This window comes from Poromitra crassiceps (assembly GCF_964638095.1).
Source record: "Poromitra crassiceps genome assembly, chromosome: 18".
Lineage (NCBI taxonomy): Eukaryota > Metazoa > Chordata > Actinopteri > Beryciformes > Melamphaidae > Poromitra > Poromitra crassiceps.
The window spans coordinates 19,177,032-19,202,031 of NC_139636.1; the positions used below are offsets into that span (position 1 = coordinate 19,177,032).

Genomic DNA, 25,000 nt, shown 5'->3' on the forward strand with positions numbered 1-25,000 from the left:
TGCCTCATTGGTTTATTTCTACCTACCATGCCTCATTGGTTTATTTCTACCTACCATGCCTCATTGGTTTATTTCTACCTACCATGCCTCATTGGTTTATTTCTACCTACCATGCCTCATTGGTTTATTTCTACCTACCATGCCTCATTGGTTTATTTCTACCTTGCCCTCGACGCAGATGCACTTTATAATTGATGTATTGCTTCGTCTTCCACTAATGATGTGACCGCTGCGCTGCATACTTGCACTAAGTCAAATTCCTCATTTGTAATCTGATTACTTACTCTGGCTATTAAAGTGAATCTTGAGTCTTGAATCTTGAACATTTCTGATATTCACTTAAAATTTTGTATACAAAGTCCTTCCTTTTTTCCATCTCTAGATCATTGATGAGGATGACACCCAGTTCATGACCAACTGCCCCCCTGCGGTGACGGAAAGCACCCCACGCAGACGCACCAGGATACAGGTGATGTGGACAGCGCCACCTACTGGCACCGGCTGTATCATACTGAAGTGGGTATCAGTTTATGCTTCTATCCCCCTGATACTGTAAGGCTTATGTTTGTTTTTCTAGAGATACTTTAAATTGTCACTGTGTCTGGGAGGGCAATTTCAGTGGTTAATTTGATAATAAAAGAAAATATTGTATTTGACGTAGTTATACTGTACACTTATACATGTACTAATCATTGAAAGAGGACACATGTGTCTTCTATGAGTATCAGTCTAGGTATAAAAACTAGTTTATTTGCTTTTAAATGTTTGTTTAAATGTTTGAAGTTAAAGTCCAGACAGATCTGGACTGCTATGCTACAATGAATGTTATTGAATGTTATCTCTTGCACGATTGTTGTTTTTATAGACAGTCATTATTGGTTACAGGCAAGACATTAAGCAAACTAATGCCAGCTGTTTCAGCAGAAAGCGAGACACATTGCGGCCGGTGTAAAAATCAACAAAGAGACAGACCATTATTACAGGGGCAATTTGTGGTTTGAAGCAGGTGTGACTCTAAACCTGTACTGTGTCATTTTGAGAGCAATATATATGTGTGTGTGTGTGTGTGTGTGTGTGTGTGTGTGTGTGTGTGTGTGTGTGTGTGTGCGTGTGTGTGTGTGTGTTTTTGTCTTCTGTCCTGGTCGTTGCTCCACCCCCTCTGCCGATCATGCGGAGTTTCACCTGCAGGACGAGGGGACGATCACACTATTCCCCCAGTTCCCCTCCCCCCTGAACAGGCGCCCAGTTTCCCACCTGCAGACATGGCCAATTGTGCCTGTATGGATGCCCGACCAAGCCGGAGGTAACACGGGGGCTCGAACCTGCGACCTTCGTGTTGGTAGGCAGGGAATCTACTGCTGCACTACCTACCCGGACTGCCAAACTTTGAAAACTTGATAATCTCCAGAGCGTCAATTTACATTGCCTCACGTCACATAAAACATAAAAAAAATAATTGTTAATTAAAATAGATTTTTTTTCACACAGACAACTTTCAGAATAATCCATAATGAAAATGTACTATATTTGTGCCACTGCACCCCTGATACACTTACTGATTATTGCAGTTGCTAGGATTGTGTTCGTATTTGCATATTTCCATTCACCATATGCATTATCAATTGACGTATGGCGGAAATGAAATAGTTTGAATTTGATTGGATTGGAACACAGTGGAATGCAGCAAACTTGTTGTTTAGCCTCTGGACTACAAAACTTTGACGGTCATGCCATGATGAACGCAGCATTAATTCTTAATGTTGCTCTTACAAAGAGGGCCGCGGGCTATTGTGGAATTAAAAGAAAATCGTTAGGTAGGAGGCCAACGTGAGAGAGAGACTGAGCCAGACAGAGAGGGAGGCAGAAGAATAAGAGATTAGATTACACACAGCTGCCATTGCTTGTACTAAAAGATTGATTTTTATCCATGATGACGATGATTTATGCTTCTACATGCAGAATATTGTCCGATCGCAATTAGCTGCTGCTTTACAATTGCCTGGTTTCATTAATGTTTCATGAAGTGTAAATGTTATTCGGTCCACCTCAATAAGCAGAAACAAATCTTAGGTGGGCTGGAATTGGCATCGCGATGGCATTCGCCCAATCTGTAGGTGCCAGCGACTTTTGGACAAACACAGAATACAAATGATAAACAACAGATAACTTGCGAGTGGGTCTGCCTTGGAAAATGTTTCTCCCTCCCTGTTTCTCTCTCTATCTCTCTCTCTCCCCCCATCTCCTCATTTGACTTCCCGGAGGGAGTGACCTCCCTGACATGCATGTCTTCCTCCTCCGTGCTCGATGCTATAACTTGCCCTTACCTCCACAGTGAGTGTACTCACAGCTGTAACTTTTAATTGATCTGCTGCTGCTGTATGACAGATGGCGTACTGCCATCCCAATGTTTGCGAGTCCAATAAATCCAGCCCTTTATAGGGGAACATCTGCTATGCAAATTCGACTCGTATCGCTGTCACTTCGGTCTGTCAGGGTACGGATAGAGAGTTAGGGCTCTATCTTCCCGACGGCGGTATTTTTGCCTTCGCGCCCGCTTTGCGCCGGAATAGCGCCGCGCAAAGCCCTAATTGTGGGCGTTTCGGCCCGCTGCGCTTCACGTCATCTCGGCGCACATCTCTGTATAGGCGTGTTTATGCCCAAAAGCATTGTGGAGGTGTGGTCATGCCCATAAAACCACAGCGTCACGTCAGCAGCTTCCTCCTTCACTGAGAGGGAGAAAGAGGGAGAGAAAAGATAGCCTAGATGGGGAGAGGGAGAGAGAGGGAGAGATGTGAGAATGTCATGCATAGAAATAAAATAACGTGCTCATGCCCACCTGTGAATCACCTGTGTATTATTGCCATTTCACATGGTGAAAAAGGGCTGCTGCCCAAACGTCTGTACTGTATGCTTATTCCTTTTCGGGCTCTCTTCTATCTCCGCTGCGGTAACATGCGTAATTACGCAGCGTTCTGAGAGGCGATGAGTGATGCTGCTCTATTTGAAGAAGTTGAATTTCGTTCCACCAGCACACATTTTATTAATCAGCTATTTTCTATTCGTTTCTATTAATATATATATACATCGAATCCCACCAATTTCATTGTCATTTTCCCCTTGGCGCACATAAAGACACATGCTTCCGTCACTGTCTGCTTGATGGCGAGAGGGACTTCAGCTGCCATCCGAGCTGTGGAGAAGCTGGTCTTACATGCAATTGCAGGGAAATAGGTTACTGTACTGGCCGGACACAGGTGTTGTGCGAAAAAATGATGCGTTTTGAATTGGATTAGGGGAGCAAGGGTCTGGCGTGGGGTGGGTGTGGGTCGGTGCCCTGGGTGTTTTGGGCCGGCTAGGGTGGGGAGAGGCAGCTTGGCACAACACCGTCACAACTTTCTAAAAAGCAATCTATTGTTACCTCACACCACAAACCTGTATGGTCGGGAATTATGTAGCCTAATAAAACCATGACAAACGAATTCTCATTTTTAAATCAAGGTGTGTTTTTAATGCAATGTAGGCTATAGTTGAAAATCAACGTGGCAGTACGTTACCATTTTACAATTTCTTTGGAGATCGGGTTGGGCATTCCGAGGAGAGAAGAGTGTGTGCAGGCGCGAGTAGAGAGTGACATCCATGCCATGCGTAAATGGATCCAAGCAAGGATTTCCTGCACTGGCACTGCACAGAGATGTGGAGACTGTCTGCGCTCAGGCGTATGTCTGCGTTTGCGCTAAGACCAGCTATTTCCTGGCGTTAAAATTGAGAGCACCCAAGGCGATTCTTTTCTGACACATTGCGCTGGAACGCCTATTTTGGAACGGCAACTCCCAAACCTCTCTTTGCGCTCGGCACATACCGACGGTATCTTCCCCACAGCACTAAATGACACTTGCGCGAGACACATGATAGGCTAGAGGCCCACCGACACGCCTGGGCCACGCCTACACCTGTGTCATCACAGCGCAAAACTGGACGGTGGAGGCAGACGATAGCTTAGAAGATAGCAATAAGAGCCGCGCAAACGCAGCGCAAAGGCAGCGCAAACGGTGTCCACCCGCTATGCCGACCACTCGCAATGCCGACCTTAGGTTTAGGCGTGGGGGGTGGGAGAGGTTAGGTTTTGGGTTAGGGTCTGGGGGTTAGGTTTAGGCGTGGGGGTGGGAGAGGTTAGGTTTTGGGTTAGGGTCTGGGGGAGGTTAGGTTTAGGCATGGGGGCTGGGAGAGGGGAGGTCGGAACAGCGAGAGGTCGGAACAGCGACATGGAACCGCGCAAACGATAGCGGCGTACAACGATAGGGCCCTTAGTGTTACCACACAGAACCTGTGCGCCTTTTCACTCATTTCCGTTTCGCTCGTTCTTCTTCTCATCTCTCTGTTGTTCTAACTTTCTTGTCACTTATTGTTTCTCAAAACCTTTTTCTCCGTTTCCCACGGATTCTTGTCAGCCAGGGATGAGACACTTCTCTATATTTAGGTTCTGTAAAGCGTCATTATGATGTGCAACAAAATATTTCCTGTTTCTTATTGAGCGCTATCTAATATGCTCTGCACGTGTTTGACGTTAGGCCGCCCCACCACTTCCCGTCCACTTCCTGTCAGTAACACTAGTCATATCATAGCTAAAAAACCAAAACAACAACAACAACAGCATAAAAAACATCATTTTTGGCCTGTTTTATTCCAATTTGTGTGATGAGGGTCAATTATGTTACTGTATGCCATGAGCTCAAAATGTCTTGAAGATCATCAATGTCTTGAAGACGTTTTGAGCTCATGGCATAACGTAATTAACACTTGGCTACAAATTGGAATAAAATAAACCAAATAATGCAGTTTAGTTTTTTTTTTAATCTACGGTATGACTAGCGCTACTAGTCTAGTGCTACTATTCGACCGGAAGTGGCAGGGCGACATGCATAGAGCTCAAAGGAAGTAAAAAGTTTGTGCCTCGGACGGTTCACGCCTCCGCGTCGTCCATCAATTTCTGATAATGGACACCTCATTGTGCATTAACCCTGATAATGGACACCTCATTGTGCATGAACCCTTACGTATTTCATTGTGCATGAACCCTTACGTATTTTTGTGGCAATCTGACTTCAGCCATGAATCTTCAAAGCGGCAGATTTTCACACATCTCTCCTAATCCTTATCCCGGTATTGGGATAATTCGCTGCCATGGGAGCAAACGTAAGCGGCACTTGTTCTTTCCCTGTCTTTCTCTTGCTCGGTCTGCCTCTCTCTTCTCCTCTCCCCATCGCTCTGGTACACCATGCTGCCAGTGCAGGACGTCAAACATACCGTATGTCTCTCAGCTCAGTCCAAGAGACATCAAATGAAATTCTATTTACATTTTGGAGCGCTTCAGTACTTTTCTCTCACTATTGGCATCTCAATCGCTGGTGGTGTGAGGCTGTGGGATCTCTGATATCGACGCCAGCTCCTACAACTGGTGTTTCAAAATCAATGCAAATTGGGTTTTTTGGGCGACAAAGCTGTTCGTGGCAGCTGTAGTGCATAACTAGAGGGAGGCATTTTTTATTGCCAGATCAGCTATGGATTAGCATTTAAACTTAAGAGATGTGGAGGTAGAAAGCCAGATAGACCACACCTTGATCGTCCAATTGGCTTTTCAATCATGGGTGGCCTGGGCTAAGAGCGTAGGAGGTGGAGGGTCGACACTTCTTCATGATGACCACACTGAGACTTTAGGTACTGGCACAATGTGAGTACAGACCCTTCTTTCAAGAGTCAGCCTTTGAAAATGTTCATCAGTGTTACTCTAGGGAGTAAAAGTAGACAGCAGAAGATGTCTGCCATGTGCAGATGGTATTGTTTGTCTCACACGTTGTTGGCGCTGGATCCAGCAATATCTTAAAGATACGATCTGCAGTGTATTTTGAGTCCTGGCCTCCTCCCGCTCAGTCGGTCAAGTTCCTGACCCAACACAGTTCCAACGTGAAGTGTTGGAGCTGTCCATCACTCATCGAGCTGTCATCTAGTCTGAGGCTGAGGTAACTGGCATATGTAAAGCCTGCACAGGCAAAGGAGATGCTGAATGCAGACAATCCGTAATAAAAAATGGGATAAAAAAAAGGGGCATTGATGTGGTTTTTGAATAGATCATCTTATCTATTGAATATTTAGCTTCACTGTGCTTTCTTTTCTTACTGCTTTCCTCTATTGTTGTTGCTGTCACTTCCTGCTCTGTGGCTGCCACAAGCCTCACCTTGGTAGATGCAACCAGCTCACTGCTGGCCACGCCCACAACAACCAGCTCACTGCTGACCACGCCCACAACAACCAGCTCACTGCTGGCCACGCCCACAACTACCAGCTCACTGCTGGCCACGCCCACAACAACCAGCTCACTGCTGGCCACGCCCACAACAGCCAGCTCACTGCTGGCCACGCCCACAACAACCAGCTCACTGCTGGCCACGCCCACAACAACCAGCTCACTGCTGGCCACACCCACAACAACCAGCTCACTGCTGGCCACGCCCACAACAACCAGCTCACTGCTGGCCACGCCCACAACAACCAGCTCACTGCTGGCCATGTCCACAACAACCAGCTCACTGCTGGCCACGCCCACAACAACCAGCTCACTGCTGGCCATGTCCACAACAACCAGCTCACTGCTGGCCACGCCCACAACAAATGTCATATGCCCAACCCCTCCCCCCCCGCCCCTTCCCCACACACACACACACACACACACACACACACACAAACAGAGAGAGTGTTTGTGTGTGTTTTTCCACCCCAGGTCACCTTGGTTCGTCTGATAGGTCTGACGAGCTCAGCCCAAATCTGATCTTTCATCTCCAGAAACTCCTGAAAACTCTCTCAGTGCACTGTAGATTTTCCTCCCAGAGCTGACAGAGAGAGGGAGAGAGGGAGAGGGATGTGGCAGGCAGGGATGTAGAAGGATGAGAGAAACGCACGAGTACAGAGAGGGTGAGATAGAGTGACAGACAGCCAAGTCAGTATTCTCTAAAAAGTGTTGCTGTGCTGTCCTGTTATCAGTTCTCCGTCACTATATAAAGTTTATCCTTAAATTCCCTTCCTTGCTTCATCCCCTGCTCTCCATCCCCCTATTAGATAGACAGACAAAGCCTGGGAAGGGTAGTTGAGAGCATGAGTCCCTTCCAAAGGCTTTTCCAACAGCGCTATAGGCTACAAAATACATTAAACAAGACATAGAAAAATGATACAAATTATATAAGGGCAGTAAGAACTGTGATGACGTGCCCACGCAAAATATGGTAAATGTTATGACAGAACAACCATGTCGTTATTCCAATGATATGGTGCATAAGAGGTCAATTCTGTCCTATATTCTAGTAATTCATACATAGTATAAATAAAAACAAGACTAAGCAAGCCTAGTTAAGCCGGACCCAGACTGCTGCCACTCAGTGTTGTGCAAGTTCACATAAGAGCTAGTTCAAAGTTCAGTTCACACAGCTTAAAATGAACTAGTTCATGTTCATAGTTAACAATTTTGAATATTGCATTTACACCTGGTATTAATGTGTCTCCAGTGTTCACATTGAGATGCGATTGCGATTGGATCAGGCAAGCACCATAGCGTAGATCATCAGAAAAACGGTGGTGACTGTTGTTGTATGTTGATTAACAACACATCTGCATTTTCACTTGTGTTCAATGTGGTCATGTATCCCTGACCACCTCCGGAGGTGGTTTGGCTGATCGGATCACAATCTGTCCTCAATGTGTCTTCTTGGGTGCATTTACACCTGTACATTCATGTGGTCAAGCACTATCTGATTGCAATCTGATCACCCAAAATACATTTTAATGCCAGGTGTAAAGGGGGTCATTCTCAGCGAGGTCATCTCAAGAGAGAGCTTGTGGTCTTGTGGGAGAAGCCCGGGCTGAGCAGGGCTTGTCCGAGACATGAAGGCTTGTCCGGGACAAGTGGATTTTTTTGTAGGACAAGTGGAAGAGAAATTTACTTGACCCGCCACCAGACAAGTCCCACACGGACTTTACTTGGGCCACCCGCCCAGGTATATTAATGGCCACCCAAGTATAATATTATAATTATTATGTGGGGACCCATTTGAGCATTTCTTGTTTTGCTTTGTGAAACATGACGCTAAATTCATCAGCAGAACTGAGTGAATTGTAAAAGTTTGTTTGATAAGTTAATTTACATTTTAAATTATGATGACGAGGCAAATATACTCTTCAAATGTTTCCTACTGTCAGAGAAAAACCTCCTTCGCAAATACAATTAAAAAAGTAAACTACCTGGACAAGTAACTTTTGTGCCTGGGCAAGTGAAAGGTACATTTAATTGTCCGAAGGACAAGTGGCTCAAAAAGTGAATGTCAAGTCCTGCTGAATGCCATTATCAGGGATCTAATTGTAAGGGGGGACGTTCAAGGGAAAAACTGTAGGTAGATCCTGTCTGTAAAGGTGAAGTAGTTGGCTACACTCACTCCTCTGTGAATGTGCTTTTACAATAACTCAAGTGACAGTGTTTCCATCAGCTTCATATGGACAAACGCAGGACTTGGGGGTGGATTTGTGGACTGAAGAGTGTATTATACTAAGCGTAAATGAGTCTGGTAACAAAAGCGTATCTCAAGACTGAAGCACTCTTCTGTGACATGAGCACAAACAAGGCAGATCACACAGATTTGTGGACATTAATAATGTGAAGGTTTCCTTCCTCCGCCATGAAAGGATTATGTGACACAAATTGAATCGTCTTACAATAGTACACTACTTTCAGCTGCCCCTTTATGGCCCCTCTAAGCTTTCTCAGTCTGGAACCAAAATGAAAGACTTTTGTCTCATACGCTTATCAGAAGACTCACCATAAAGAGCCAACACACCTATTTTGTACCCGTTCTTTATGAAACGGTGGGCAGGCGATACATTATAGGTGTGGATATAGGTATGTAGCATTCTCACTGAAAGATAACACAATGAGAGACACTGGTAAAAGAACCAGATTGATTGATGGATTGATTAAATTACCTTATAATTACAAAAGTAAGAACATTCCATGGATACCCACTAGCATCACTCAAATAATAATCGTAGAATTTGCCTAAAAACCATCAAAGACGGCCCAATGATAGACATATTTCAGACATATGATAGTATATTTCACTTGTCTTTTTCAATTTCATGCCCAAGAAGTCAACCTATGTGGCAGAGTATACTGCACATTCAGTCTGTGTACGATTTATAGGTGCAATATAACCAATAGCTCCTACTTAATGTCACCCATCCCTCCTCTGTCTCCAGAGTTAGTGTTGTTCTGTTCACTTTCATATCCCACTTTTATGTCCCTCTTCTATATAAGGTGCAGGGACACTCAAGATCATGCAGCAAGCACCATGCACAGACTTTCTAGAGGCCTATGACCTAAGACAACGCTTATGCCCATAATGAGATAGCAGCTCTGAAATATGGTATATGCTGGAGCCAGACCATTCATTGCTTTGAATGTCATCAATATCATTTTAGAGTTTTTTTTAAATGAACTGGACGCCAGTTGGGTAGTTTGAGGTCAGCGCCAATTTTGATCCAATCAGAGAAAAGTTGACATTTTCTAAAAAACGGAAGGTCCAATCGTGATCCATGTAGAAGACTATATGTATTTTTTCACCCCGAATCCAATGCCGCCATCTGCGAGTCTCTACGAGTTACGGTTGCGGAGATACGTCCGCCCAGCCTGCAGGACTACAGGAGAGAGATAGAGGACAGTGGGGGGTTTGGGGTTTCAAGTCACTGACCAAACACTCTATTTCAGTGATTGCTGTCAGAATATAGAGCCATTTAACACTTATTTGAACACAAAAACATCGCTGAATGCAGCTTTAAGGCCGCGTGTAGCGCCGACACCAAAATATCGAGTGGGCCGATCCACGCCCACCAATCTGCGCTGCGCTGGGCGCAGTTTATAGGCCGATGCAACGATAGAGCCCAATGTGTTTGTCAAAAGTAGGCTAAGGGAAATGGATTTTGCTACATTATGGCGAGTGCATGCAAAACTATTGCGAAAGGAACATCAAAGTATATTGTGAGGCTACAGCAAAACTATTGACGAGGCCGGGCAAAAGCCACTCCATTGCTTTTTTCGCTCCTGACAGTGTTTCACCTCGGGGCTTCCATAGGTGAAGGCATCACACTGTTTTGAAGATGTATCTGTATAATATGAGAAGTGTATACAATTTTTACCCAATACGATCCCTGCTGGTGTCAGGAAAACAAGAGAATTTTCATCCAGACAGTTTCATTCTCAAGCAATGTTGAGTCATAAATTCCAATTTGGGCCTATCCAGAGTCGGTGAAAAGATCTATATTCCTACCGCCTCCTACCTAATTTTGCCAGTCCGTCCTCTCTCTCCTCCTTCTGTCCAAGAGCACGACGGTTCAGTTACATTTCATATCGCTGCAGTCCAGTGTGATTGTGTCATGAGTTTCAGAGAACACACATAGCGTCTGTGAAAAGATGTGTACTCTGTGTCCATTATGAAACCTCTGGGAAGCCATTACCTTCCCCTCTCGCTGAGCATGGTCCTGGTATTGAACAAAAACACTATAATATCATCCCTCTAATACTGTACCACCCCTCTCCCCATCCCATGTTCTCCCCCTTCCTCCCCCTTGCCCTTTCCCTCGCCCCCCCCCCCCCCCCCCCCCATCTCTTTTCTCTCTGCAGGGCCAGCATTGTCCAGAAGCGAATTATCTATTTCCAGGATGAGGGCTCTCTCACCATCCGACTCTGTGAGAAAGGTAATGACAGCTGCACGTCACCTTTCCTCCCTCCTCGTCTGCTCATCTTTTCATCCTTGACTGCTCATCATCGCTACATTATCCCCCGTTCTATCGGACATTTTCCCCCACTTTCACAACAGAACAGCTCCCCGTCTTTCACAACAGAACAGCTCCCCGTCTTTCATAACAGAACAGCTCCCCGTCTTTCATAACGGAACAGCTCCCAGTCTTTCATATCATGTTTCAAAAAAAAAGAGAGAGAGAGAGAGAGAGAGAGAGAGAGAGAAGGATGAAGGCAATAGAGACACCTGCAAAATGAGGAGGGGTCATGCATCTCTCGGGAGTCCGCGTGGAACTTAAATATTCTTTTGTATTTCACCACAGGGCCTCACCAAAGCTTTGATGTTACCTGTGATTTTACAGCAGAGAAGAAACACCTTGACAGAGTTGGAAAGCTGTGACTTTAGCCTCCCCAAATAAACACTTGTAAAACAGAGAGGCAGCGGGACTCTCGCAGCTCTGATGCACACATTGTACAATAAAAACCAGCGCCTGGACAAGTGGTTTTCAAACTTGATCTCAGGCGACTTCCCTTCCAAAGTAACTTCCTCTCCTGACCCAAATCTAATTTTGCAGGCTATTATGCAAGCTAATCAACGTAATTGACCCTGCTTAAGGTTACTGGCATACTTGCCTCCAGTGTTTCACTCATGCTGCTATAACTTCGATTCCAAGTGAGGTTTCCAATTTGCTCTGAATATTTTGGTGACTCATAAATATTCAAATATTCCCCTTGACCTGTCTTGCAAAACATTGTTCGAGGGCAAAACTTGAATATTTATGAGTGCGTCTGGGTTAATCTATCATGCAAATACCGGTTTATTCTAGGTGTGTTATTTTGTGACATTCTACCTGGGTTACAAATTGCAGTCATTCATCTGGTATTCATTTGTGTTCAAGCTAGCCCACGTGCAGTTGTGCATGAATGAGTGAGTGAGTTATTAGGCTGAACTCCGCTCCATGTATTTTATTAGGTTAATATATCCTGTTTACGCTGCAAAAACTCATACATATGGGTGTGCATGTATATGTTCTCCCCCTGTAGAGCGTGCATATGGTGAAGCTACAGATAGCCCTGCCTTGGAGTGCTGTGCCTGTGGAACAGCCAAGTACAGACTCACCTTCTATGGCAACTGGTCAGAGAAAGTACATCCGAAAGACTACCCCAGTGAGTTCAAAGCATGCAAACACGCAGAGACACGCACGCACGCATGCACACATGCAAACACACACACAAACACACACACACACACACACACACACACACGAGGTCGACCGATATGGGTTTTTCAATGGCGGATGTCGATATTTAGAGAGCAGGGTGGCCGATATACTGTATAATGCAGATTATTTTATTTTTATACATTATTTATATTTTGCATTCGATAAAATGCAAACATCAGTATATAAAAGGGAGCTCGGGCTCTGTCTGTCGCACTGATGACATCATCTGTGATGTCATACATTCACTCACACACACAAGGCTATAGTTCAGTGATGATGTCATCTGTGATGATGTCATCAGTGATGTCATACATAGCATTGTGACATCATTGTGACATCACTGATGTCCAGAGATGGGAAAAGTGCACACATTCTGTAACTAACCCCCAAAACACTTTTTTTCAGCTTTTAACCAATATATATGACTTTGGGGGTGATGTGTGAAGAATTCTGGTCAGAATTTCCACATTTGACACCAAACTGTTGCCATTTTACCATTTGTATCATTTTTCAGCAGCATACCTGGCATAAGCGCCCTCTAAGGGTCGAAGACTGCTTTTTCTTCTTTTCTCAAATGAATGGGATATTTGGTACAACCTGACGTCACGGTGGGTTTAGCGCGTGCATCTGGTGCATCTCCAAAGCCTATACAACTAGGCAAGATGGAAAAACCTCACTTAGTATATCAGGCTCCAGAGGGCTCTAACTGAAGTAAAAAAAAATCTGTTTGCTCTTAAAATACTGAACCAAACGTCGTCAAAGTTGGCACATGTCTTAATTATAGTTAGTTTATCGCTGAATGTGTCATTACATTATTAATATCTTACCTGGATAAGCTCTAATTATGTTGTTTATATTATCAGTCCGACTTGGAAGCACTTTCTGCCGGCCCGTCAAATGGGAGAGTCTGCTCTCATGCACCCGCGGGGGCGCGCAGCAGTAGACTGAATGGGGGAGGAGGAGGAGAGATCTGCAGCTGTGCACTCACCTCGCTCAGACTACTCAGCTACTGTGAAAAGCGTCCTGTCCAGTCGCACATTCGCAAACAGATGCGGGATTCCCTCAATCCTGTACCCAATCTCAGACTGTATTGAACAGAAAAATCGCACACCAGCTATTTCTCTGTGTTTGTTTGTTGCTCCGTGAGGTTACAGAGCGCCCCATGCATGCAGCAGGCTGTTTCGCCAGCCGGGGTCTGGCAGGAGGGAGGAGGCGCAGCCTGCACTGCGCTGAGAGGAAAACTTTTGCAAAGAATCATGGAAAAGGGAGAAACGAAAATTAAAAATGGATTTGATGGCGCGATTTATGGCAAATGGGACGAGGGAATGGAGAAATGGAGAAATCTCGCTTTGTGATTACATAAGCTGAGAGCGGGGTGTTTGTCCTCCTCACTGTGCTGTGTGCTGCGAGCAGCGAGGCTCTTTTAACGTAAGTTTAGACAAGCCACGCACACACACATGGGACAAAATGGGACAAAAATAATTAAATTTCTAGTTCGCCACTGAATGGCCAAATTGATATCACTTTAAACAATTTTGAGCAACACTCTTGCTGTTAGAGGATTATCACACCGAGCCCTTTCTGCCGGCCAGGCAGCAGCTCGTAGGCACCCTGCCTTTTAGAGCGCGAGCACGAGCTGCTGTGTGCTCAGGCAGCGGGGACGCGCGGGTGGAGCTCTTCACATGGAGGTCTGATGACACTGCCCTGCGCTGCAGTAACTTTTAACAAGAATCACGAAAAGCCCCAAAACGCAAATTAAAAACGGATTTCATTGCGCGGTTTATCGCTAGTTGTACGAGGGAATGACGTGGAGAAATCTCGCATTGTGTTACCCCAGAGCGGGGGGTTTCTCCTATTGTGCGGTGTGCTGCTGTAACGAGCCCATGTTGCTCTCGTAACGTAGTTTGACACCCTGCCATAGAGATACATGCAGAAAAATAATTAAATTTCTAGTTCGCCACTGAATTACCAAATTGATATAACTTTCAACCATTTTCAGATTTTCTGTTTCCATACAGGCCACCAGCGTTGGCTAGTTGTTGATATTTATAAAGATATTGCCCCTCTCAAATAAATTATTTTTGAGGCAGTAGGCAAACTGTAATGGCGTCGATTTCCGAAAACAAATCTTGACTTGAACACAGCCAAAGAGTCTAGTATAGACAAGAGTATATGTCATTTCTTGGTTTTTTCCATAGGTATTTTCAAATCACTGTTCTGATACATATCTGGGGGGTTAGTCCCCCTTTAAGTAGAAGTACAGTTACAGTACTTGTCTAAATAAAGACTCTGGTAAAAGTAGAAGTACTGATTCAACTTGTTTAATCAAGTAAAAGTAAAGAATTGCAGGCTCTGAAATGTAATAAAGTATACAAGTAAAAAGTATTTCTCCCGGCAGTTTCTGTGCCACACACTGCAATACCAGGTTTGGCCTGTACGATCGCACTTGAGCACACACAATGTCAGGAAAAACCGGCTGGTGGGGACTTACTCTGAAACTTAACCAGCAATGTTAGAAAGCCATTTCCTATTCATTACAGTGGTTCGCTCCGTGTCTGCCCGCAGTATAATCACGAGAAGCTGCTACACAGACCACAGAAGCCGTGCGCACCTGCGCCGGCATCACGCGGCTCCTCTCTGTTTTGTGCATAACCAGACAATTGGTTTCTTTTCTACCTCCAAATAATTATTCTGTTGGCTAAGATCCTGTTTTATAAATTCATGTCCATCTGTGAAAAGAAGATTGCAACTTCTATGTTTCAGAAAACATATTTTTTTACTAGCACAACGTTATTCACAAATGTCCTCAATGGAGAATGACAATTCAAGGAATGAAATGGACACCGTTATGGTGAGCAAGCCTCTAACAGGTTCAGTTTAAAGTGGTCTTAAACAATATAATGTTGCTTGTAACACATTATGGTTGCTTATTAATATGGTTAAAAAGTAGCCTACAAATGGCGAATAAGATTAAATAAAAATAATGTAGGCTCTGCTGGTTTTGACGGTATTGAAAATCATACAGTACCTTTGGTATTTCTAAATACCCCGGTATACCGTACCTTAATACCGCCCAAGCCTAAGGGAGAACTTGGTGAGACTCAGCCCCCACCTCTCGTCTCCTCTCGGGTGGGCTGGATCTCCCTGACGCAGCTTTGTTACAGTGAAACCTGTGACCACCCAAATGTGTGACTGAATATTTCAGTGTAACACCAGACTGTCCGCCCTCAGAGACATTGGATTTGGTTCAGGATCCATGAAAATGACTCGTTTACAAAAATGCATTTTTCTCAGCTTTATGTCTGAAAACTGACGTTTTTCATGAAAGCAACCTTCAAGTGTTGATAGAAAAAGAACGACTGAAGCTCGATTTAAAAAAGAGAGAAAACAGAGGCTCTGTTCTTTCTTTTGAGATACTTAGTGTTTACATATTCATAGAACAAAATATTCTGTGGGGCTTTAAAGTGAAAATGAACATGGACCCCAGTGGTCCATGTTCCCGTGGTCCAGGTTCCCGTGGACCCCAGGAAGATTAACGGCTGCTTTGCAGCAGCTAATGGGGATCCTAATAAAACTCTAAAACTCTAAACATGCTGGCAACTTTTATTGAAACTCTGGTGGGGAAAGAGTGTGTGTGTGTGTGTGTGTGTGTGTGTGTGTGTGTGTGTGTGTGTGTGTGTGTGTGTGTGTGTGTGTGTGTGTGTGTGTGTGTGTGTGTGTGTGTGTGTGTGTGTGTGTGCATGTACGTGCAGCGTGCGTGTGTGTGTGTGTGTGTGTGTGTGTGTGTGTGTGTGTGTGTGTGTGTGTGTGTGCATGTGTGCGTGTGTGTGTGTGTATATTCCTTCCAAAGATCTACAGATAGACAGTATGTAATCTGCCCCAGAGTGAGGGGATTCAAGGGTAATGTTGAGTGACCAACTGAAAAAAACAGTTTATTATCCATATTGGAAATACATTTAGTTGTAATTGAGGAGGCAGTCGGCCAGCAAGCTCGCCATTCATCTATCTTATTATATTTAGAGAAGTGTCCGTGTGTGTGTGTGTGTGTGCGTGTGTGTGTGTGAGCAGAATTCTGGCCGGCCACAGCTATGCCGTTTTACGTATGATCGGGCTGAAACTCTCAGGCGGTGGAAAGAGCACCGGTGCGGGTGACCTGAGGGAGCTGGATTTTTTAATTAGGTGATTGCCCTAATTACCTAATGATGTGATGTCATCAGTGATGTCAGTGATGATGTCATCAGTGATTTCACCCTTCCTGGCTGAGGCTAAGGTCCTTACACATCAAGAGCGATGCGAATATACGGCACGAAATTGCGATGCGAGTTTTGACCCACCTGTCGTCAATCACAGCCACAGATGTGTACACGTCGGAAGCGAATTTCTGAAAAACCGAAAAAATAAACGCCGCAATAACGCTCACCGAAACTTCGCCGTTGGTATGCACGGTTGCATTGACTGATATAGGTTCGGAAAATATTGACGTGTGTATTAATCGCACGAAAAAAACGCTCCCGATGTGTAAGGACCATAATAAGTTCAGTGATCATGTCATCAGTGATGTCATCAGTGATGATGTCATGTTCCAGACCGGGGGGGGGGCTAACTCACAGGGGGGTCCCCACGGGTCCGTTAGTATAGTCAGTTAGTAATTACCTCCATTCCTTACCGACTCATTCCTCAAAACTGAAAACAGCCCAGAGCTATTCATTTTACTCCAGCTTATTCAGAATTGACATAGCTGAAGCCCATTCCTCTGTGTCTGTGTTTCTGTCCTCCAGGACGAGCCAACCACTGGTCTGCTCTGATTGGTGCGTCCCACTCCAGGAGCTACGTGCTGTGGGAGTATGGAGGCTATGCCAGCGAGGGGGTCCGCCAAGTCGCTGAACTTGGCTCCCCTATCAAAATGGAAGAGCAGATTCGACAGAAGGTAAGGTTAACACCAGATGTAGAGATATGGACAGAAGGTAAGGTTAACAGATGTAGAGAGGTAGACAGAAGGTAAGGTTAACACCAGATGTAGAGAGGTAGACAGAAGGTAATGTTAACACCAGATGTAGAGAGGTAGACAGAAGGTAAGGTTAACACCAGCTGTAGAGAGGTGGACAGAAGGTAAGGTTACTGCATGTGCTGCATGTGCTCAACTGGCAGTGCTCATTTCTGCCATGCCTCGTTGGTTTGCTCTTGAGGTTAGCGGGCTCTCAGACGCAGGTCGCACGCTATGCGTGCTTGCCCGGCCTCGGATTCTGCGCATGCTCCTAGACGCAGCTCGGCCGCAGCGGAACCAGTCGCTAGATTATATTAGTAAGATAACAGAATATGATGAATTTGGTCATCTGTCAAAGGTTGAAAATCAGTAAACTTGTGGGAAAAGACTGCTTCAAAGTAGGTGAGAAAGAAGTGGATTTACACCCACAAATAAAAGCCCCCCCCCCCACCCCCCAGATGCTTCCCGTAAAGGCATCCGCTGGATTCCACCCTTCCACCCTGAGAGGACGGGCTGCTTGCTGAGCTGTGTGTGTGTGTGTGTGTGTGTGTGTGTGTGTGTGTGTGTGTGTGTGTGTGTGTGTGTGTGTGTGTGTGTGTGTGTGTGTGTGTGTGTGTGTGTGTGTGTGTGTGTGTGTGTGTGTGTGTGTGTGTGTGTGTGTGTGGTGTGTAATGATGTGTATGAAGGGAAATTGAAACATACAGACAGGCTTAAAGAGTGCGACGTGACAGCACCTCTGTGCTGGTCGGAGTGTGTCTCTGTGGCTCGTCTTTGTGCTGTGCTCTCTCTCTCTCTCTCTCGGCTGTTGAAAGGGGTGTTCTGGCCACTCTCTGCGGGGGAACAGTAGAGTTTTGTTAGCGTGTCGTCAGTTTGCTGTGAGCCTGTCAGTTTGGCTTTAGGTTGTAAGCTGAAGGACAGTTCTAACTCCTTTCTTGGCTGGTGCTAAACACCGCCCGGGCAACAATGGAGATTTCAGGCTGTTTTGCTGCTACGACCCGATTGTGTACTGTAGACTGGAATGCCGGGTATTGCGCTGTAGAATGGTTCTAAAGAGATTATTTATCTTGCCACAAATATGAAAATAAAATATTTGCATATTCACCTGCTTCCTAGAGTGACTGGCAATATTTTCTTTTGTTTTAAACCAATTTTGGCTGTCTGTGCCTGCTCATACACTGCAGCTATAAAAGCCTTCTTTGGTCGCCACAAAATATATTCATATATATATTTTATTTATATTAATAATATATAATATAATATTTATATATATTAATCTTTTCAAGGTTTTAGACACAAACACAAACACAAACACACAAACACAAACACACACACAAACACAAACACACACACACACACACACACACACACACACACACACACACACACACACACACACACACACACTTCTTGTCAGGTCTCTGCGGTTTCTCAGTTCAGACAGGGTGAACATCAGAGAGGCTGCTGTAAAGGTGGGAAGCCGCCATGGGTGAGTAATCCCTGTCTTAGCCGAGAATCCCAACCATCCAGAGGAGCAATCAGCTGTGATGTGTGGACAAAGCCTGAAGACCAACCTCTGGAGCGCAAACTCAACCTCTCCTAATTAACACGGCCATAGGCCCTGACACAAGACAGGCAGGCAGGCAGGCAGACAGACACAGACAGACAGACAGACAGAGAGACAGACAGACAGGGAGGGAAGGAGGGAGGGATGAGGAGACCTGGGAGCTCTCACTGTGATGATGTACTGTACGAGATTGCTGTTGAAAAAGGCAGTTGCCCAATTTTTGAGCGCTGCAGCACATCACGGTAAGACATCACAAGATCCAGAAATCCCTTACACAGTATTTAGTCCTGTAAATAGGCGAGGGGAAGGAACCCAGCAATCATTTTGACGTTGACTACATTTTGACTTTGAGTAAATTCTGATATGATCAGCACCGTTTACATTGAAAAGCTGTATAAAAACAGGGCCAAAATGAAAGTTGCGACATTTTTGGTAATCCATAGAATTCTACCTGCATCATTTTGTAAAACCAGAAGCTAAAAGCTCTATCATGCTATATATATATATACAGTATATATATATATATATATATATATATATATATAATCATGCCGTAAAAATTTGCTTGTTTGGGTTGACGCCTCCTCTGGTATACTGCCGTCCATCAAACGCTTGCTGGGAAGCGAGTGCAAATGTAAGCACAAAGAGCCAGTGGACAGGGCCCGACATGCATAAGCCTGTGGAAAATATGTGTGACAAAGCTCATTAGAAAAGCTGTGGGCGCGCCTCAGCTCACAGCGCTGCACACCAGTGTAGCGCTGCACACCAGTCGAGAGCCACGGCTCCGACTCATTCCAGAGACCGGCTCTGTCTAAATGCTGCCAACCACTGACTGTGCAGGACTCAGCGCAGGTTTTAACAAGTGCCCAAACTGCTTTTGTCAGTTCACTGGCAGGATAAGTTGCAATATCAGCAAATAAAGCTGGTGAGGCGTACAGTCATTTCAAATGTCAGATACAATATGGGCAGGACTGTATGAAATGCTTTTCTGACGCATGAAGTGTTAACTGATGCCTTTGTATTTCAAAAATATGAAAATCTGTTATAAAATCGTTTTATTTTCAAACCAGCAATCACTTTTCCTTTTAATTAGGTGCTAGCATTCAGAATGGAGGATCTTTTATTTTGGAACACATACATAATACTGTATATATAGACATTTTTTAACCTTTATTTCTCCACAGAAAATGGACCTAGCTCATTTTCCATTGAACCAGGTAGTGTCCCGAGGTTAAGAAAAGACGCCTTTGTGTCTCAAGAGGATTTACAGTATAAAGAAATGAGATCCAAGAGCAGAAAGCATTTTCCCACCTTTTTAATGTCACCACTCGAGCAAGAAACAAAATTACACGGCACATCTGATTATTGATTGCTTGGAAATGTCAGATAAAGCCTGGAGTATACGTGATCACGCACGTGCGGGCACTAGTAAAATGTGAAGAGCTACTGGCCAAGGAGTCAATTCCCAACATTTTTAATGCCACAGCGCACTGACATTGGTCGAAATCAATCTGTAGCACACCTAATTATGACTTGCTCTGAAATGCCACCGACTCTCAGGCAGGTGTGATTGCACACCTAGAGCAGACAGCAAAATGTCAAGAGCTGCTGCCCAAGGAGCCATTTGTAACACCTTGGTAGGGGAGAAGTGCGATCACAGGCTGAATCAATTATATTTTAATGACGTGTTTTTCCCCCGTGTGTGGCATTTTCCCCTCTATCTGAGAGGGGGGATGACATGTGACAAAGGTCCCAAGCCAGATTAGAAGCCACGCCGCATTTATATGGTAAGCGCCGCTGAACCACCAGGATTCTGCATTTTAATGAAGTTCATCTACTCTGCATTGATTTTCTCAACGAAAACCGTAAGGTGTAGCAGAGCTCTCGCTTACCTCTAAAACATTTGCCCATCCAGTTCTGCTGCTTTCACATGTATCGCTCAGCACCCGCTTTTGGGGGGGTGATGATGCCTACCACTCTTGTGTGAAATGTACACCCCTACACTTGCGAAGAGTGTCGATGGGATCTTTATAAACCCCATAGCGTCCTCGGTTTAACGTCTCATCCAAAAGACTGTGTTCACTCACAGGACAGAGTCCCTGGGCTCTATTCTCCCCCTGGCCTTAGGCGCTAAACTGGCCTTAAACGGGGGAAAAAACACGATTTACGCCTGCCTACCGCTGACTCGGGAGGATGCCGTCATGTTTTTACGCCCCGAAATGCGCTTTACGTTGAAGAGGCGTGGCGCAGTGCCAGAATAGGCCAGAATGGGTGTTTTGGCCTTAAATACCAGCCTAAAGCGATCTTCCCAACGGGCGTTAATTTTGCGGTTAACGCTTTTCAAAACCAGGCCTTATTCAGCACCTCCATGGTGACACAGCGCGAGGATTCCCCCTCTCTCGTCCAGGTTTTTCTGCACTCCAAACACTTCACAAGAAATTGCTGAAGACCTCTCTCTGACACTTTTGTCCTTCCCACACTGTGCCACCACGGCAACACTAAAATAATCGCATCAATTGCACCAATTTTAACAGTAAACGTTAAAAACGGGTCCCACAGACCCGAACACCCAGGTCTTTAAGGTTTAACATGTTTTTAACACGTTTTTAAGAGCTGGCACAGCTCTTATAGCCTGGTAAACCAGTGCTTACAAGACACGTGGCCATCGGCCGCTGTCGTAGATCTGGGCCGTATACAGTGTACTGTAGCCCTGGTATACAGTGTACTGTAGCCCTGGTATACAGTGTACTGTAGCCCTGGGGCCGTATACAGTGTACTGTAGCCCTGGGGCCGTATACAGTGTACTGTAGCCCTGGTATACAGTGTACTGTAGCCCTGGTATACAGTGTACTGTAGCCCTGGGGCCGTATACAGTGTACTGTAGCCCTGGTATACAGTGTACTGTAGCCCTGGTATACAGTGTACTGTAGCCCTGGTATACAGTGTACTGTAGCCCTGGGGCCGTATACAGTGTACTGTAGCCCTGGTATACAGTGTACTGTAGCCCTGGTATACAGTGTACTGTAGCCCTGGTATACAGTGTACTGTAGCCCTGGTATACAGTGTACTGTAGCCCTGGTATACAGTGTACTGTAGCCCTGGTATACAGTGTACTGTAGCCCTGGGCGAGTGTCTATCAGGCTTCCTGAGGGAACGCCGCAGGTGATGCTCTCTCTGTAGAAAGTCAAGTTGGAGCTTTGTGTAGAAGTGACATTTTCTACATTACATATTTGTTGAAGAAATGCGTAGGAAATGTGAAACGTGTCACTGTGAGCTTGGCCGGGCCTGGAGAGAGCAGTCGAGGAGACAGTGGTTTCTGCCATGGGTTTTAGGTACAATCTCTGCCTCACTTCCACAGTTGTCAATGTAATTGACTATTTGGGGTGAAAGAACTGACATTGCAATATGTTTTGTTTTGCGATATGAAAAAATACAGGAATTTTCACCAAATGACTTTGAATAGCTCTATCAAGCCTTGTCCCTTTAAGGTGACCTAGTGGGTAACCTGTGAGGGTGATGTAGTAGTGTGACCTAGTGGGTAACCTGTGAGGGTGATGTAGTAGTGTGACCTAATGGGTAACCTGTGAGGGTGATGTAGTAGTGTGACCTAGTGGGTAACCTGTGAGGGTGATGTAGTAGTGTGACCTAGTGGGTAACCTGTGAGGGTGATGTAGTAGTGTGACCTAGTGGGTAACCTGTGAGGGTGATGTAGTAGTGTGACCTAATGGGTAACCTGTGAGGGTGATGTAGTAGTGTGACCTAGTGGGTAACCTGTGAGGGTGATGTAGTAGTGTGACCTAGTGGGTAACCTGTGAGGGTGATGTAGTAGTGTGACCTAATGGGTAACCTGTGAGGGTGATGTAGTAGTGTGACCTAGTGGGTAACCTGTGAGGGTGATGTAGTAGTGTGACCTAAGTAAAGGTAAAGTCCCACTGATTGTCACACACCTGAGTGTGTGAAATTTGTTCTCCGCATTTGACCCATCCCCTGGGGGAGCAGTGAGCGGCAGCAGTGCTGCGCTCGGTGATATAACCCCCCAATTCCAACCCTTTGATGCTGAGTGCCAAGCAAATGTGTCCCATTTTTATAGTTTTTGGTATGACTCGGCCGGGGATCGAACTCACGACCTCCCAGTCTCAGGGCGGACACTCAAACCACAAGGCCACTGAGCTGGGCTGACCTAGTGGGTAACCTGTGAGGGTGATGTAGTAGTGTGACCTAGTGGGTAACCTGTGAGGGTGATGTAGTAGTGTGACCTAGTGCATAACCTGTGAGGGTGATGTAGTAGTGTGACCTAGTGAGTAACCTGTGAGGGTGATGTAGTAGTGTGACCTTGTGGGTAACCTGTGAGGGTGATGTAGTAGTGTGACCTAGTGGGTAACCTGTGAGGGTGATGTAGTAGTGTGACCTAGTGGGTAACCTGTGAGGGTGATGTAGTAGTGTGATAATAAACCCTTAAATCAGAGTAGATGATGTAAAGATTAGTCATGGAAAATGAGAACCGTGTGAGTTTTCCTTTTGTATCAACAAGCAAAAAGTTGTGTCTTGACACGTTTGAGTTAATTTGCCTTACACGTCCTGTGATGTGACTACTGTGCATGCGCACATTGCGATGACGATGCTGACACGATATATTGTGCAGCCCTACCGGGTGGTGTAGCGTTCTATTACCAACACAAGGGCCGCAGGTTCGCACCCCCGTTGGTACCACTGGTTTGGTCAGGCGGCCCTACAGGCACAATTGGCAATGCCTGCGGGTGGGGAGCCGGACAAGGGTATGTGTCCTCGTCCCTGCACTAGCGCCTCTTCTGGACGGTCGGGGTGCCTGTTCAGCTGGGAGGGGGGAATAGATCCTCCCATGCGCTACATCCTGCCGGTGAAACTACTCACTGTCAGGTGAAAAGAAGTGGCTGGCGACTGCACATGTATCGGAGGAGACATGTGAGAGTCTGCACCCTCCCCAGATTGGCAGAGGGGGTGGATCAATGACCGGCGGGAAGGCATAGACAGAGGAAAGTGGCTCAGTATTTTTCCATCTATCCTTCCTTCCTCCCCTCCTTCCTTCCTGTTTGCTGTCTCCTTCCCTCTCTTACTTTCCTCTTCTTTTGACTCCAGACTTCACTTCCTCTTCCTCGTCTTTTCACTCCAGACTTCACTGACTCGCTGACTGACATCCCTTCTGTCACACCAAAACCCTCTGCTTTTCTCATCCTCTCACCAGCAAATCACTTTTCTTCTTTTCTTCCCCTCCATCTGTCTGGCCTTTCTGCCTCTCCTCTCTCTCTCTCTCTCTCTCTCTCCGTCTCCCTTCTCATTCTCCGCTTTATTGTCTCTCTGTTTTCAAAGAGCTGGTTTCATGTGGAGACACTTTGAGGGGATGGAGGCGCTGAGATGGAGAAGAGGAGGGAGAGAGTTTCATTTCTGCACTCCAAACACTTCACAGGAAATTGCTGCAGACCTCCCTCAGACAGACACACACACACACACACACACACACACACACACACACACACACACACACACACACACACACACACACACACACACACACACACACACACACACACACACACACACACACACACACACACACACACACTCCCTACATCTTTATTGCTTCTGGTATAGGGCCGGATCTCCCCGATGAATGCAGAAAGAAAAGGCGAGGCAGTGCTCCAAAGCCTTCCTCCCAGTCCTTTCTCATCGCTGACACCTGTCAGATTAAGAGAGAAGGAAGTGGTGCTAAGTGATGTACTCTCTCTCTCTCTCTCTCTCTCTCTCTCTCTCTCTCTCTCTCTCTCTCTCTCTCTTTCTCTGTGTGTCTCTGCTTTCAGAGGTGTTTTGTCAAGCCCTCACCAATGTCAACATTCTTCTGAGAGAGATGTTTTTGCGGTGCACTGCTTGAAAACATCCCAGAAGCACCGTTTGACTCTACAGGCTCCAGACTCTGGAGCTCTGTGTCTCTCTCTCTCTCTCTCTCTCTCTCTCTCTCTCTCTCTCTCTCTCTCTCTCTCTCTCTCTCTCTCTCTCTCTCTCTCTCTCTCTCTCTCTCTCTCTCTCCTCTCTCTCTGTCTCTCTCTCTCTCCTCTCTCTCTCTCTCTCTCTCTCTCTCCTCTCTCTCCCTCTCTCTATGTGTGTGTGTGTGTGTGTGTGTGTGTGTGTGTGTGTGTGTGTGTGTATGTGTGTGTGTCTATCACTTCACACTCTGGGGCAAATTCACAAAGAATGACTCGTGGCCGCTAACAGCAGTATCATTCTGTATGATAGTTATAGGTGGCTCCTGGATGAGCCTATAAAATGTTCTGTCCTTTCCATTGGATGGGCAAAACACTTTCTCTTCTTTTTACTGTTGAAGAATGAAGCTAATGTTGTTGTAACTGCTATTTTCTATATCCATT

General features: G+C 45.6%; 1 protein-coding gene across 1 annotated transcript in view; it reads left to right on the forward strand.

The window, feature by feature from the left end:
* The window catches only part of spon1b (spondin 1b), a 94,389-nt gene that overhangs the window by 20,715 nt on the left and 48,674 nt on the right, over nt 1–25,000 (forward strand). Inside the window, exons 3-6 of the mRNA XM_083654450.1 lie at nt 383–516; nt 10,715–10,788; nt 11,876–11,998; nt 16,833–16,981. Coding sequence (XP_083510576.1) covers nt 383–516; nt 10,715–10,788; nt 11,876–11,998; nt 16,833–16,981 — 480 coding nt within the window. The remainder of the gene's footprint in view (nt 1–382; nt 517–10,714; nt 10,789–11,875; nt 11,999–16,832; nt 16,982–25,000) is intronic.